Source organism: Bos indicus, chromosome X, assembly GCF_029378745.1.
Source record: "Bos indicus isolate NIAB-ARS_2022 breed Sahiwal x Tharparkar chromosome X, NIAB-ARS_B.indTharparkar_mat_pri_1.0, whole genome shotgun sequence".
Lineage (NCBI taxonomy): Eukaryota > Metazoa > Chordata > Mammalia > Artiodactyla > Bovidae > Bos > Bos indicus.
This window is the reverse complement of record NC_091789.1, coordinates 104510653-104527900: the sequence shown is the minus strand read 5'-3', so window position 1 is coordinate 104527900 and position 17248 is coordinate 104510653. Positions and strand designations below refer to the sequence as shown.

The following is a 17248-nucleotide window of genomic DNA, read 5'->3' as shown; positions in this document are numbered from 1 at the left end:
TTGTATGTTGTCAGCCATGTCCCTTGGATGCTGCTGGTATGTCTGTTACCAAGGATGCTTATGGGTCCTTGGCTGTGCCCTGGGTGGGTCTCTAGGTTGTCAGGACTTCCTTAGGACTATAGTAGAGTAGGGCTAGATGTGGGTCACAGGACTATTTCAGGAAATACACTCAGTCCAAGATCAGAGGGAAGTGTTGCCAGGGGCAGAGAATGGCATATCTTCTCATTGATGCCATGGCAGAAGGGGCTGATGGCAGGCCCATGGATAATGAGACTGGAGTCAAATCTACATGAGGAGAGAAAATTTCACATTTATAACAAGCCATTGTTTTTCCACCTCTGCACTTGTTGAAGCAGCCAAGTTACCTAGTTCAGTTCAGTTCAGTTCAGTCGCTCAGTCGCTCAGTCTTTGTGACCCCATGAATCACAGCACACCAGGCCTCCCTGTCCATCACCAACTCCCAGAGTTTACTCAAACTCATGTCCATTGAGTCTGGTGATGCCATCCAGCCATCTCAACTTCTGTTGTCCCCTTCTCCTCCTGTCCTCAGTCCCTCCCAGCATCAGGGTCTTTTCCAATGAGTCAACACTTTGCATGAGGTGGCCAAGTACTGGAGTTTCAGCTTCAACATCAGTCCTTCCAATGGACACCCAGGACTGATCTCCTTTAGGATGGACTGGTTGGATCTCCTTGCAGTCCAAGGGACTCTCAAGAGTCTTCTCCAACACCACAGTTCAAAAGCATCAATTCTTCGGTGCTCAGCTTTCTTCACAGTCCAACTCTCACATCCATACATGACCACTGGAAAATCTATAGCCTTGACTAGATGGACCTTTGTTGGCAAAGTAATGTCTCTGCTTTTGAATATGCTATCTAGGTTGGTCATAACTTTCCTTCCAAGGAGTAAGCATCTTTTAATTTCATGGCTGCCGTCACCATCTGCAGTGATTTTGGAGCTCCCCAAAATAAAGTCTGACACTGTTTCCACTGTTTCCCCATCTCATTCCCATGAAGTGATGGGACCAGATGCCATGATCTTAGTTTTTTGAATGTTGAGCTTTAAGCCAACTTTTTCACTCACCTCTTTCACTTTCATCAAGAAGATTTTTAGTTCCTCTTCACTTTCTGCCATAAGAGTGGTGTCATCTGCATATCTGAGGTTAGTGACATTTCTGCTGGCCATCTTGATTCTAGCTTGTGCTTCATCCAGCCTGGCATTTCTCATGATGTTATCTGCATATAAGTTAAATAATCAGGGTGATGATATACAGCCTGTACGTACTCCTTTACCAATTTTGAACCAGTATGTTGTTCCGTGCCTGGTTCTAACTCTTCCTTCTTGACCTGCATACAGATTTCGAAGGAGACAGCTAAGGTGTGGTATTCCAATTTTGTTAAGAATTTTCCAGTTTGTTGTGATACACACATTCAAAGGTTTTGGTGTAGTCAATAAAGCAGAAGCATATGTTTTTCTGAAACTCTCTTGCTTTTTCAATGATCCAACGAATGTTGGCAGTTGATCTCTGGTTCCTCTGCCTTTTCTAAATCCAGCTTGAACATCTGGAAATGCAAGGTTCATGTACTGTTGAAGCCTGACTTGGAGAATGTTGAGGATTACTTTGAAAGCATGCAAGATGAGTGTGATTGTGCAGTAGTTTGAACATTTTGGGGCATTGCCTTTCTTTGGGATTAGAATGAAAAGTGACCTTTTCCAGTCCTGTGGCACTGTTGAGTTTTTCAAATTTGCTGGCATATTGAGTGTAGTACTTTAACAGCAGCATCTTTTAGGACTTGTAGTAGCTCAACTGGAATTCCATCACCTCCACTCGCTTTGTTCATAGTGATGCTTCCTAAGGCCCACTTGACTTGACATTCCAGGATGTCTGACTCTAGGTGAGTGGTCACACTATCGTGGTTATCTGGGTCAGAGAGATCTTTTTTGTATAGTTCTTCTGTGTATTCTCGCCACCTCTTCTTAATATCTTCTGCTTCTGTTAGGTCCATACCATTTCTGTCCTTTATTATGCACATCTTTGCATGAAATGTTCCCTTAGTATCTCTAATTTTCCTGAAGAAATCTTTAGTCTTTCCCATTCTATTGTTTTCCTGTTACTTTGCACTGATCACTGAGGAAGTCTTTCTTATCTCTCCTTGCTATTCTTTGGAACTCTGCATTCAAATGGGTATATCTTTCCTTTTCTCCTTTGTCTTTAGTGTCTCTTCTTTTCTCAGCTATTTATAGGGGCTCCTCAGACAACCGTTTTGCCTTTTTGTATTTCTTTTTCTTGGGGATGGTCTTGATCACCACCTCCTGTACTATGTCATGAGTCTCCTTCCATAGTTCTTCAGGCACTCTGTCTATCAGATGTAATCCCTTGAATCTTTTTGTCATGTCCACTGTATAATTGTAAGGGATTTGATTTAGGTCATACCTGACTGTCTAGTGGTTTTCCCTTTTTTCAATTTAAGTCTGAATTTGGCAATAAGGAGTTCATGATCTGAGCCACAGTCAGCTCCCGGTGTTGTTTTTGGTGACTGTATAGAGCTTCTCCATCTTTGGCTGCAAAGAATATAATCAATCACATTTTGGTATTGACCATCTGGTGATGCCCATGTGTAGCGTCTTATATTGTGTTGTTGGAACAGGACGTTTGCTATGACCAGTGTGTTCTCTTGCCAAAACTCTGTTAATCTTTGCCTTGTTTCATTTTGTACTCTAAGGCCAAATTCACCTGTTACTCCAGGTATCTCTTGACTTCCTAACTTTGCATTCCAGTCACCTGTGATGTAATGAACATAATTTTTTGGTGTTAGTTCCAGAAGATCGTTTAGGTCTTCATAGAACCATTCAACTTCAGGTTCTTCAGCATTAGTGGTTGGGTCATAGACTCGGATTACTGTGATATTGAATGGTTCACCTTGGAAACAAACAGAGTTCATTCTGTCATTTTTGAGATTGTACCCATGTACAGCATTTTGAACTCTTTTGTTGACTGTGAGGGCTACTCCATTTCTTCTCAGGGTTTCTTGCCCACAGTAGCTATAATGGTCATCTGAATTAAATTCACCCATTCAAGCCCATTTTAGTTCACTGATTCCTAAAATGTTGATGTTCACTCTTGCCATCTCCTATTTGACCATCTCCAGTTTACCTTGATTCATGCACATAACATTCCTCATTCCTTTGCAGTATTGTTTTTACAGCATCAGAGTTTACTTTCACCATCACACACATCCACAACTGGGTGTTGTTTCTACTTTGCTTTAGCCTTTTCATTCCTTCTGGAGCTATTTATTTGCTCTTCTCCAGTAGCATACTGGGCACCTACTGACCTGGGGAGTTCATCTTTCAATGTCATATCTTTTTGCTTTTTCATACTGTCCATGGGGTTCTCAAGGCAGAAATGCTGAAGTGGTTTTCCATTTCCTTCTCCAGTGGACCACGTTTTGTCAGAACTCTCCACCATGACCTGTCCAACTTGAGTGGCCCTACATGGCATAGCTCATAGTTTCATTGAGTTAGACAAAGCCATTATCCGTGTGATCACTTTCATTAGTTTTCTATTGTGGTGGTTTTCATTCTCTCTCCCATCTGATGGACAAACTTAGAAGGCTTGTTGAAACTTCTTGATGGGAAGGTGCATGTATCCTTTTGGATCATATTTTTCTCCAGATGTATGCCCAGGAGTGGGATTGGAGAATCATTTGGTAGCTCTATTTTTAGGTTTTTAAGGAACCTCCATATTCTTCTCCATAGTGTCTGTACAAATTTACATTCCCACATATGGTGCAAAACGGTTCCCTTCTCTCCACACTTGCTCCAGCATTTATTGCTTGTGGATTTTTTAATGACAGCCATTTTGGCTGGTGTGAGGAGATATGTCATTGCAGTTTTGATTTGCATTTCTCTAATAATTCATGATGTTGGACATCTTTTCATGAGTCTCTTGGACAACTGTATGTTTACTTTTGAGAAATGTCTGTTTTGGTCTTCTGCCCATTTCTTTGATTGAACTATTTGTTTTGATGTCCAAGCATAATTAGCTATTTATAAATGCAGGAGAACAATCTCTTGTCTGTCACATTATTTGAAAATATTTTCTCCCAATCTTTGGGTTGTCATTTTGTTTTGCTTATTGTTTCCTTTTCTGTGCAAAAGCTTTTGAGTTTGAGTAGGCTCCCATCTGTTTATTATTTCTTGTTTCCATTGTTGTAGGAGATATATCAAAAATTTTTTTCTGTGATTTATTAGAGAGTGTTCTGCCTATGATTTCCTCTAGGAGTTTTACAATGTCCAGTCTCACATTTAGGTCTTTAATCCATTTTGAGCTTATTTTTGTGTATGTTGTTAAAGATTTATCTAATTTCATTTTTGTTACATTTAGCTGTCCAGTATTCACAGCATCATTTGTTGAGAGACTATCAATTTGACATTGTGTAGCTATGCCTCCTTTGTCATAGATTGATGGACAGTAGGTGCATGGGGTTGGAGAAGGCAATGGCACCCCACTCCAGTACTCTTGCCTGGAAAATCCCATGGACGGAGGAACCTGGTGGGCTGCAGTCCATGTGGTAGCGAAGAGTCAGACACAACTGAGCGACTTCCCTTTCACTTTTCACTTTAATGCATTGGAGAAGGAAATGGCAATCCACTCCAATGTTCTTGCCTGGAGAATCCCAGGGACGGGGGAGCTTGGTGGTCTGCCGTCTATGGGGCTGCACAGAGTCGGACACGACTGAAGTGACTTAGGAGCAGCAGCAGGTGCATGGGGGTAATTTCCAGGTTTTCTATAATGTTCCATTCATCTATATTTCTATTTTTGTACTGGTACCACACTGCTTTGATTACTGTAGCTTTGTAGCATAGTTTGAAGTCAGGAAACCTGATTCCTCCAGCTTACTTTTTCTTTCTCATGATTGCTTTGACTATTCCAGATCTTTTTTGTCTCCATAGAAATTTTAAGAATTTTTTGTTCTAGGTCTGTGAAAAATGCCATTGGTAATTGATAGGGATTGTGTTGAATCTGAAGATTTCCCTGGGTAGTGTAGTAATTTTGACAATATTAATTCTTCCAATATATGAATATCTGTTTGGGTCTTATTTGTTTTTTTTTTTTAATTTATTTATTTTTTAATTGAAGGATGATTGCTTCACAGAATTGTGTTGGTATTTACCAAACATCAACATGAGTATTTGATTTCTTTCATCAGTTTCTCATAGTTTTGAGGAATACAGGTGTTTTGTCTCCTTAGGTATGTTTCAGGTCAGTCGTTCAGCCATGTCTGACTCCTTGTGACCCCATGGACTGCAGCATGCCAGGCCTCCCTGTCAATCACCAATTCCTGGAGTTTACTCAAACTCATGTCCATTAGTCGATGCCATCCATGTGTCTCATCCTCTGTTGCCCATTCTCCTCCTGCCCTCAGTCTTTCCTAGTTTAGTCCTAGGTGTTTTATTCCTTTTGATGTGATGGTAAAAGGAATTGTTTCTTGAATTTCTCTTTTTGATTTTTTCATTTGTTGTTCACTCACTCAGTCATGTCCATCTCTTTTGGACCCCATGGATGGCAGTATGCCAGGGTTCCATCCTTTACTATCTCCCAGAGTTTGGTCAAACTCATGTCCATTAGCCAATGATGCCATTGAACTGTCTCACCCACTGTTGCCCCATTCTCCTCTTGCCCTCAGTCTTTCCCAGCATCAGGGTCTTTTCCAATAAGTTGGCTCTTAACATCAGGTGGCCAAACTATTGGAGCTTCAGTGTTAGTCCTTCCAATGACTATTCAGGGTTTATTTCCTTTTCCTTTAGGATTGACTGGTTTGATCTCTTTGCTGTCCAAGGGACTCTCAAGAGTCTTCTCTAGCACCACAGTTCAAAAGCGATCAGCCTTTTGTATTATCTAGCTCTCACATCCCTACATAACTACTGGAAAAACCAAAGCTTTGACTATACAGATCTTTGTTGGCAAAGTAATGTCTCTGCTTTTTAATACACTGTCTAGATTTGTAATAGTTTTCCTTCCAAGGAGCAAGTGTCTTTTAATTTCATTGTTGCAGCCACCATCCACAGTGATTTTGGAGCCCAAGAAAATAAAATTGTCACTCTTTCCATTGTTTTCATATCTATTTGTTATGAAGTGATGGGACCTGATGTCATCATCTTAGCTTTTTGAATGTTGAGTTTTATGCCAGCTTATTCACTCTCCTCTTTCACCTTCTTCAAGAGGCTTTTTAGTTCTTCATTTTTTTTTTTTTTTGCCATTAGGGTGGTGTTATCTGCATATCTGAGGTTATTGTAATCTCTCCCAGCAATCTTGATTCCAGCTTGAATTTCATCCAGCTTGGTATTTTGCATGACATACTCTGTATATAAGCTAAAGTAGCAGGTGACAGTATACAGCCTTGACTTACTCCTTTCCCAATTTGGAACCATTTTGTTGTTCCATGTCCGGTTCTAACTGTTGCTTCTTGACCTGCATACAGGTTTCTCAGGAGGCAGATAAGTTGGTCTTGTATTTCCATTTAAGAATTTTCCACAGTTTGTTGTGACCCACACAGTCAAAGACTTTAGCGTAGTCAGTGAGGCAGAAGTATATGTTTTTCTGGAATTCCCTTGTTGGTGTATAGAAATGCAACAGATTTCTGTTGCATATGTGTATTAATTTTGAAACCTGTAACTTTATTTGATTCACTGATGCATTCTAGAAATTTTCTGGTAGCATCTTCAGGATCTTCTATGTATAGTAAGTACCATGTCATCTGTGAATAGTTACAGTTTAATTTCTTCTTTTCCAATTTGGTTTCCCTTTACTTCTTTTTCTTCTCTGAGAGTTGACATCCTTGTCTTTCTCCTGATCTTAGAGGAAATGCTTTCAGCTTTCACCATTGAGTATGATGTTAGTTGTAAGTTTGTCATATATGGCCTTTATTATGTTGAGGTATAGTCCCTCTATGTCCATTTTCTGGAGGGTTTTTATCATAAATGTGTTCGGAATTTTGTCAAAAGCCTTTTATGTATCTATTGAAATGTATATTTTTTATTCTTCAGTTTGTTGATACTGTGTATCACATTGATTGATTTGCAAATACTGAAAAATCCGTGCATACCTGGGATGAATCCTGTGATCATGGTGTATGGTCTTTTAAAATGTACTGTTGGATTCAAATTGCTTGTGTTTTGTTGAGGATTTTTGCATCTATGTGGATCAGTGATATTGGCCTGTAATTTTCTTTTCTTGTGGTATCTCTGTCTGGCCTTGGTATCAGGGTTGTAGTGGCCCCATAGAATGTGTTTGGAAGTGTTCCTTCCTCTGCAATCTTTTGCAACAGTTTCAGAAGATAGGTGTTAACCCTTCTTTAAATGTATGATAGAAGTCACCTGTGTAACCATCAGGTCATGGACTTTTGTTTGCTGGGAGTTTTAAAATCACAGTTTCAATTTCAGTGTTTGTGATTGGTATATTCATAATTTATATTTCTTCCTGGTTCACTTTTGGGATTTGCACCTTTCTAAGAATATGTCCATTTTTCCAAGTTGTCCATTTTGTTGGCATGGAGTTGCTCATAGTAGTCTCTAATGACTCTTTGTGTTTCTGCAGAGTAAATTTTAACTTCTCCTTTTTTATTTCTAATTTTATTGATTTGAGTCCTCTCCCTTTTTTCCTTGATGAGTGTGGCTAAAGTTTTATTGGTTTTGTTTATCTTTTCAAAGAACCAGCTTTAAATTTCATTAATCTTTACAGTTGTTTTCTTTGTTCCTATTTCATTTATTTCTTCTCTGATGTTATTTCTTTCCTTCTGTTAACTTTACTTTTGTTTATTCTTACTCTAGATATTTTGGGTGTAAGGTCAGGACTTTTATCTGAGATTTATTTGTATTTCTTGAGGACGATTGTATGTGATAAACGTCCCTCTTAGAACTGCTTTTGCTGTCTCCCATAGGTTTTGGACTGTTGTGCTTTTGTTTTTATTTGTCTCTAGGTATTTTTTTATTTCCTCTTTGATTTCTTCAGTGATCCTTTAGCTGTTAAATATCATATTGTATTTTTTGTAATTTTTATTGTAGTTTCTTTCTAATCTTATAGCATTGTGATAAGAAAAGGTGCTTGATGTGGTTTTAATTTTCTTAAATTTACTGAGACTCACCTTATGGCTCTGCATGTGGTCAATATTGGAGAATGTTCTGTGTGCACTTGAAAAGAATGCGTAGTCTGCTGCTTTTGGATGGAATGTTCTATAAATTTCAATTAAGTCCATGTGATCTAAAGTTTTATTTAAGCCCTGTGTTTCCTTACTAATTTTCTGTCTGGATGGCAATGTGATTTAGGATGGGGTTTTTGTCCACACCAACAATGTGATTTATGGTGGGGGCGCTGAGTTACCTGGTATCAGTTCATCTTCTGAGGGGACTGTATACAGGGATCAGCCACAAGTGCAATGATAAAGCTCTAACAAAATCTTAAGAAACTTGAGTGTGCTTTCCTGGGGGCAATACTCCATGCATATTGTCACATATTTATTCTGGAAAGTAACATTGTCCTCACTCCACAGGAATAGGAAAATTGAAGCTCTCTGTTTGGTACTTTCTTATACTCCGCTCTATGATTCTTCCCTTGGCTGATTTTCATCTGTATCATTTAGGTTTCATAAGGCATAACTATGAGTATACCAATGAATTCTGTGAGTCTTGTAGTGAATTATCAAACCAAACATCTATTTCTGCTTTATTGACTATGCCAAAGCCTTTGACTGTGTGGATCACAATAAACTGTGGAAAATTCTGAAAGAGATGGGAATACCAGACCACCTGATCTGCCTCTTGAGAAACATGTATGCACGTCAGGAAGCAACAGTTAGAACTGGACATGGAACAACAGACTGGTTCCAAATAGGAAAAGGAGTGCGTCAAGGCTGTATATTGTCACTCTGCTTATTTAACTAATATGCAGAGTACATCATGAGAAATGCTGGGCTGGAAGAAACACAAGCTGGAATCAAGATTGCAGGGAGAAATATCAATGACCTCAGATATGCAGATGACACCACCCTTATGGCAGAAAGTGAAGAGGAACTAAAAAGCCTCTTAATGAAAGTGAAAGAGGAGAGTGAAAAAGTTGGCTTAAAGCTCAACATTCAGAAAACGAAGATCATGGCATCCGGTTTCAGACTTTATTTTTTTGGGCTCCAAAATCACTGCAGATGGTGACTGCAGCCATGAAATTAAAAGACGCTTACTCCTTGGAAGGAAAGTTATGACCAATCTAGATAGCATATTCAAAAGCAGAGACATTACTTTGCCAACAAAGGTCTGTCTAGTCAAGGCTATGGTTTTTCCTGTGGTCATGTATGGATGTGAGAGTTGGACAGTGAAGAAGGCTGAGCACTGAAGAATTGATGCTTTTGAACTGTGGTGTTGGAGAAGACTCTTGAGAGTCCCTTGGACTGCAAGGAGATCCAACCAGTCCATTCTGAAGGAGATCAGCCCTGGGATTTCTTTGGAAGGAATGATGCTGAAGCTGAAACTCCAGTACTTAGGCCACCTCATGTGAAGAGTTGACTCGTTGGAAAAGACTCTGATGCTGGGAGGGATTGGGGGCAGGAGGAGAAGGGGACGACAGAGGATGAGATGGCTGGATGGCATCACTGACTCGATGGACGTGAGTCTGAGTGAACTCCGGGAGTTGGTGATGGACAGGGAGGCCTGGTGTGTTGTGATTCATGGGGTCGCAAAGAGCCGGACACGACTGAATGACTGAACTGAACTGAACTGAACTGAACGGTGTTATTTGGGATCCCTAGACTCTCAATTGGTGTCAGAAGGAAGGGTTGTCTTGTGTGAACTCTTTCCCCTAACTTCTCAATTGCTCTAACATTCACAATATGGTAGAATTTTCCTTGTCTTCTGAGACTTAGTTCAAACATTTCCTTCTTTGGTAGAGATGTCTAATGTTCATTCATATCTAGTTCTCCTGCCCTTCTGAGTTCGTAGGACTTTTACAGTTTTCTGTTTCCTTAAAGTTGGATGAGGCCATATGATCAGTTCTGGCTAGAGAATTTAACTGTAAGTGAGAAACAATCTAGGGCTCTCTCTTCAGCTGTGGTGATTATAGAACTACATCTTGAGATGGAGGTGTAGCAAGGCAGCAGAAGCCCAGATTGTGTACTATCACATGGGTGATAGCTGCTCTGGAAAGTCACCTGGACTCAGAGTAGGATTTGTATGAGCAAGAAATAAACTCTTATATGTTAAGCCATTAAGATGCATATTGATGTATGAATACAACACAATATTGTAAAGCAATTATCATTCAATTTACAATAAATAAATTAAAAAAATAAAATGGATAAACAACAAGGAAAAAAAGATTTGAGGGAATATCTCTTATTGCAGTACACTAAACTTATCCTGACTGATTACAAAGATGTTCCTCAATCAGAATTAACCATTCCATTTTCTGAGTGCCTTGAGGACTTCATCCATCCTTCTTATGGCCCATGTTTATATGTTCTCACTGAACTCTGAGACTGTAGGCAGAGATTTTATTTTAGTCATCTTGGTATCTCCTGTGTACCAACCACAAGGCCTAGCCCAGATTATATACTTAGGACATGCAAGTTGAATCTAATTCAGTTGGTTGGCAGCATGGCTGTTGTGGAGATGGACAAAGCCTCACCTAAAAAGCTGCCTTGAAGGACCTATTGGTGAGTTAAATAGAAGTAATACAGGCTTCTGAAGGACAAAGGACCATGCACCATTCCTTTCACTCTTCCCCAATCATATGAGAAAACACTCATGGCCTACTAGAGAAAAAAGAAAGAATTGGGAGAGATGGAACCAGAATAGTATGCTTCTAGTGAACATGAAGTAACCTCCAAAATTCCTCTCCAACCATGTTGGGAAACCCAGATGGTCTAATATACCTATGACCAGGCTAAACTGTTGCACTGCAAGTGGTTGTACTTGGGGTAATGCTGAGATCTCATTTTGTTATCTTGGACCTGATAGGTAAAGGCCTGGGTGAGCAAGGTCTATCTAATCAGCATTCTATTCTATGCAGGACAGAAGCCTCTGGGAGGCAGGGGTAAGCAGGTCAATATAAATAGGGAAATTCCAAAGGGTCCAAAAGTTAAGCAGGCTAAGCAGTAGAGTGGTGGCCTCAGTGACTAAAACACTGAAGTAAGCCAAAACCCACAGCAGAGACCTTGGGCCTCCTTCTATTTGCTCTTGGTACTAGAGACAAAAGGACCGGTGGTCGTAGTCATCTGTTGGAAGCCTACGCTAGAAAACTTAAAGAGACAGGGCTCTTGAGGAGAATATAGAGAGTGATACTCATTCATATGCTAGTATCAGCTCATTCCATATTCTTGCTTCCAACTCCCCTCAATTCATGTGACACCCAGGAACACTCTAAGAGTAAGCAACTCTGAGATCAGTTTGAAGCAGATTGGGAGATGAGTGACAAATAAGCATTTTACTGGGATCAGTGTTTATTTCTTCTGGAGAAAGGCAGGTGAAGTAGTACCAGAACATACAAACTATTATTGTGTCTCTGCTGGGTAACATAAGATACCACACAGGAGCCTTGTGGACAGCAAGGAGCATGTATGTGTAGGAGACACCATGATGAAATAAACACTTTGGGGGATGGATAAATATGTCTATTTCAGAGGAAACAGGACTGGAAGCATTAGGAAATAGCTGGAGGTGAAGGATTCCTAAGTGATATGTATTCTGGTTAGGTTCAAAAAGCAGCTTTTAAGATCATGTGAGAGTGCACAGGGCAAGTACTGGACTTGGCAGCTGCAAGGAAAAGGAGCAAAGTCAGGAATGGGTCTTTAAGACTTGTCAAAGGGTGAAGTGACATGAATGACAGTCCTACCCATAAAGACATTTGAAGTGCCTCTGTTACAGACTCAAAATTGGTTATTGTGGCCTACTCTTTAAGAAATGACATGGAAGGCCACAGACAGCCCATCGTATGCCTGGCTATAGAACAACAGGACTGGTAGGCGAGGCTGGGATAAGCTGCCCCCACCAGGCAAATTCCCTTTATTTAGCACTTGGTAAAACATACACACACAAAATAGCATGAGAGCTATGCCTAGAGGTGTCTTTTACTTCTTTTATTGAACTCCATAAATATTTTCATAAGGCTTTGTGTCATTACAACATCATATTTTTGTTAAACATTTTTTAAACACACAACTTTGACACTTGTTTGACAGGGTCAAACAATCAGATAGAAGAAATGAAATAATAAACTGGCAAGTGCAGAGCAGCAGGGGTAATCAAAATCACTGTTGCCCATCCATCCACCCCAGCCCACCCCATCCCCAAAGCACTAAAAGATCACTATTTGGTTTCACACTAGAATTGTTAGAACTCTCTTGTTGCTGTCCTTACACATCCTTTAGAGATATACATGTAGAAGGGATGAGAGAGAGAGGGAGAAAGAGGAGTTGAGCTTCTGGATTAGGCCATTCTATGGCAGGTTCCAAGCCTTTTGGAGAGCAAATCCAGGCCTCATTGAAGTGAGGAAAGGGGATCTCTGGGCCATGCAGAAACAGAGATTTACAGATTCCTTGGGGAGAGCACTGCTGTGGGGACATAGAATAGGCTTGAATTCTGAACTCAGGTAATGGGGGATCCCCTTGAGGCTGTCCATCACTGGTCTGCTTGCTGTCATTGGTTAGGTGAATTTTCTGACCAATGGTAAACTGATTTCTTATTGTTCTCACAAGTTATTGGCATCTGATGAGACCAGTGAGTTGGGTGAGTGAGAGGTAGGTGGAAAAGAGGTGATAATCCCTGATCCTGGAGCTCTGTGTCCTGCTTCCCTGGACACAGTCCCAGGGGAGCAGGAAGGGGGTGTGGGAGGGAGCTTGGCCAAGAGAAGTTGTAGCTCCAGGGACCTGTCCAAGAATCCCCTTTTGGTGTGCCCCCAAGCTCTGGAGAAACATGTCAAGGCCAGGCCTAATGGGAAAGAATGGAAAGTGGGAAAATAATGTACACTCAAGGGAGGCCTACACAGCCAGATATTCTGTTTGACAGGGAGGTCAATTTAGCTTAGGCACTCAGTACCAGGTTCCTTGCCAACGGAGCTTAAGTAGTTGGGTCTTGTGCTGAGCAGTGGTGGCCAGTCCCGAGCTCTAGCCCTCTGCTCAATTCAGGCTTATCCTTGGCTTACTCCTCAAGTCTCATTTGGGTGTGGTGGAATGTGAGCTTAAACAGCTTGTAATTTGATTCCCAAAGAGGAAAAATTCCCAGGCTGGACAGGGCCTGGTCTGGATCAGGAAGCATAAAAGCAGCAATCAAGCTAGCTATGTTAAGTGTCCCATGCAGCCACAGCTGCTGCTCATTAAGCTGAGGTCCTTTCATGATGAAGTCTTCTCCCACAGGGTCCAGGACAGACTCAATCTCCTCACTAGAATGGCGCTCCATAGTAGGGCCCATCTTTACTCCTTTGTACTACATTCTTCTTACAATTCAAGGTCTATCTACCCAAGAGGCCATGTGGAGAGGAGGAATAGGGAGTACACATAGGGAGCCTGTCTCTTTGTGTGGGAAGTGTAAAGCCTGCCAAAAATGAACCTGAGGGCAGCAACTCTGCCTCAGATCCTTTCTCCACAGGGAAGTGTCCTCTGGGTTTCTCACTTGCTTACTTCAAATGTGGTGGGATGGGAGAATGTTGGAAATAGGGCATTCTTTGAGTTCCAGAAGTGCTTTAATTATGCTCATACCAGCAATCCTCCTGTGTAGGGGAGAGCAGGGGAAAGAAAGAAAACAGGGAGGAAGATGGAAGGAGCCATGGAAGATTATCCATGCAATCTGCTAACAATGGGGCAAGTTACACCTAAGTTAGGAACTTTAAGTACATATCTTGGACTGAGGACGTCTCTTTCCATCCCCATCTTTATTCTTTTCTACATTACTCTCAGCCCTGGATTCTGTCTAGGTCAATAATTTGAATACAGCTGATGATCTTGGTCAGGTGAGCTCTGTTTTGACCTCTCACAGACTCTGAACAATGCTTCCTAAACAATCTGCAAATGTGAAGCAGGTATAACCAGGCTGCTGAACTGACTGCAGTGGGGAACCATATCCTAAACCTACCTGTTACTGGAGACAGTTGAATCCCTCCTTCAAGGGGCAGAGTCTCAGCCTCTTTGCTTCTAGTTCAGACTTTTTAAGTTAGGGGAGGAAGAAGCCTAGAAGAAACCCCATAACCAAAGTGGCATGAAGAAGAGAAAAACTGACCCAAACTGAACCCCAGATACAAAACTGTCATGACCCAGCAGTGCTACAACATGGGAACCCCCAGTGCTAGAAGAAGAAACAGCCCAAATGCAGAACATTTTCTGAACAAAAGTCCCTTCTAGTATCATTACTCTGATGTTCTCTTACTTCTGTTTAGTTTCAATCCCTCCACAACACCTAAAACACAGTGAAAGCAATAGAAATATTGAGCAGTTATGTCACAGGGCACAACAGAGCATGTCCAGACTGGTATGACTAGGACAGAAGATGCAGGAAAAAGGCTATTTGGGGTAACTGCAGGGCTGCAGAAACATTCGCAGATGATCAGTCGAGGGAGAGGAGAAAGGGGATCCTTCCTTTACCCAATGAGAAGTAAAAGGAAAAAAAAGAAATTCAAAACTCCCAAACTCCACCATATTAAATTAAATTCAAAAGTCATCAGCATCAGTATCATCAGGAAAGTAAAAAACAATACAACACATCTATGTTAATAATGACAAGTCAATGAATCATTCACAGGAGAGCAAAAAGATTATTTCAACAAAAAAGGAACAAATAGAAATGTAAGTTTCTGAAAGTAAAGGGGAGGGGGGCAGGATAAGAACAGAAAACTTTTTAAGGGATCACGTGTTTGGAAGTCATTGGTACTTCTTCCTACCAACTACAGATTTTACTTGCCCAAAACAACAGAAAACATTTTTGGTCCTTCTGCGTGTGTGTGTGTGTGAGTGTGAGTGTGAGTGTGAGTGTGTGTGTGTGTGTGTAGTTGGGTGTGTGGGTGTGTACACTCAAGACTGTGTGTTTTTGTGTATGTGTGTGTATGCATGTGTGTGTATATGTATATATATATATAAATTTCAACAGTGCTTCTCCAAAAAAAGGTCCATCTATAAATATAATTTTATTTATTTTAAAATTATCTGCCTCCCTGTTGGTATTATTTTTTGAAGGGGGTTAACCTGCTGAAGTTTTGCCAGAATGGTGACTGGCTGCGCTTGGGTTCGGTGAACTCAAAGACCTGCGACTGAGCGATGCCATCGGGGACCAGGTATTGGCCCTGGTTTAACGGGTCCTGTGGTGGTGGGTAGGAAGGAGGAACTGAGCGGGCAGAGTTGACACCTAGAGTAGATGGGAGATCAAAGGGAAATGGTATAAATTAAGTAGCAAGGGGCTTCTCACATCACCTAGTGCCCCACTTTTAATCCTTATCTATATTCAGAACAGAATAGGCTGAAGCACAAAGCATATGATTCAGAATGCAAGGATGATTTCTCTGTTGCTCCCAAATACCTTTTTCATTTGCTGGTCAGTGTCTGAAATTTCAACATTACAGCTTCTCTGTTTGTCTTTGTTTGATTACTTGATCCCATTACCCTGGAAGCAATGTCACATTAAGCCATCATATATCATATTAAGCCATTGGCAGGTCAGTGAGAAGGAAACACTTCTAAAAGTGAGTATTTTGCTGTTTTTTATTCTTATTGTTTTCCATCTTTATTGAGATATAACTGACATAATATTGTGTAAGTGTTAAGATGTTAATGTGATGATTCATTACATGTATATACTGTGGAATAATTACCACAATAAGGTTAGTTAACACATCCATCACCTCACACAATTACTTTTGTTTGTGGTAAGAACATTTAAGAACCTCCTAAGTATGTAATACTCTTAGCACCTCCTAAGTATACAATAGAGTATTGTTAACTATATTAACCATACTGTATATTATATCCCCAGAACTTCATCATGTAACTAGAAGTTTGTGCCCTTTGACCAACAAATCCCCACTTTCCTCAATGCCAACCCCAAATCCTGGCAACCAGCAATCTATTTTCTATTTCTATAACTTTCCTTTTTTCAGCTTGCACTTAAAAGAGACATCAGATAATATTTGTATTTTATGACTTATTTCTCACAGCATATAACTCCCTAAAGACCATTCATATTTCCATAAATGATAGGATTTCTTTCTTTTTATGGCTGAACAGTATACCATGGTGTATATGTATATGTCTTTATTGGGTATATGGTTTATAAATAATTTGTCCCATTTCATAGGGAGCCTTTTCATTTTGTTAATAGTTTGTCTTTTGCTGAGCAGATTACAAGTCCCACTTGCTTATTTTTGTTTCTCTGGCTTGTGCTTTAGGTGTTATATTTAAATCTCATTGGCAAGACCAATGTCAAGGAGTATTTTCTCTATGTTTTCTTCTAGGATTTCTACATATGTGGGTCTTACACATAAATCATTAATCTGCTTTGAGTTAATTTTTGTGACTGGTGTAGTATGGGGGGGTTGATACAGTCCTCTGCATGTAGATATCTAATTTTCCCAATGCCATTTATAAAAGAGTAGTTTTCCCTTGTGTTTCCACCCTGGCTCAGCGGTAAAGAATCTGCCTTCAATGCAGGAGATGCAGATTCGATCCCTGGTTGGGAAGATACCCTGGAGAAGGAAACGGCAACCGACTCCAGTATTCTTGCCTGGGTAAGCCCATGGACAGAGGAGCCTGGTGGGCTACAGTCCATGGGGTCGCAAAGAACTGGACATCATAAGCCACTAAAACAAAAACAACAAATTTTCCCTTTCTGAATATTCTTGGGCCCCTTACAAATAGTAGTTGAACATAAGTATGGTTTTATAATTGGGCCCTCAATTCTGTTCCACTCATGTATATGTTGATACTTTTTTGATTACTATAGTTTTGTAATATAGTTTGAAATTGGGATGTATGATTGCCTCCAATTTTGTTCTTCTTTCTCAGAATTTCTTTGGTAAATTGGGCTCTGTTCTGGTTTCATATGAATTTTAGGACTCTTTTTTTTTCCTCCTTCTATGAAAAATGCCATGGAATTTGAGATAGGGGTTACACCAAATATACAGATGGCTTTGTGTAATAAGGTCATTTCCACAATATCATCTTATAATCCATGAATATGTGATATCTTTCCATTTATTTGTTTTTTTTCAAATTTTTTCATAAA

The 17248-nt window shown here is 40.3% G+C and overlaps 1 protein-coding gene across 10 annotated transcripts in view; it reads right to left on the bottom strand.

Annotated features, from left to right (window-relative positions):
• Nucleotides 1–12108: 12108 nt before the first annotated feature.
• Nucleotides 12109–17248, bottom strand: part of ARHGEF9 (Cdc42 guanine nucleotide exchange factor 9) — a 420722-nt gene continuing 415582 nt past the window's right edge. For all 10 annotated transcript variants that reach the window (XM_070783846.1, XM_070783849.1, XM_070783851.1 and 7 more), the window contains one exon: nt 12109–15376. In XM_070783846.1, coding sequence (XP_070639947.1) covers nt 15195–15376 — 182 coding nt within the window. In that variant the 3' untranslated portion in view covers nt 12109–15194. The remainder of the gene's footprint in view (nt 15377–17248) is intronic.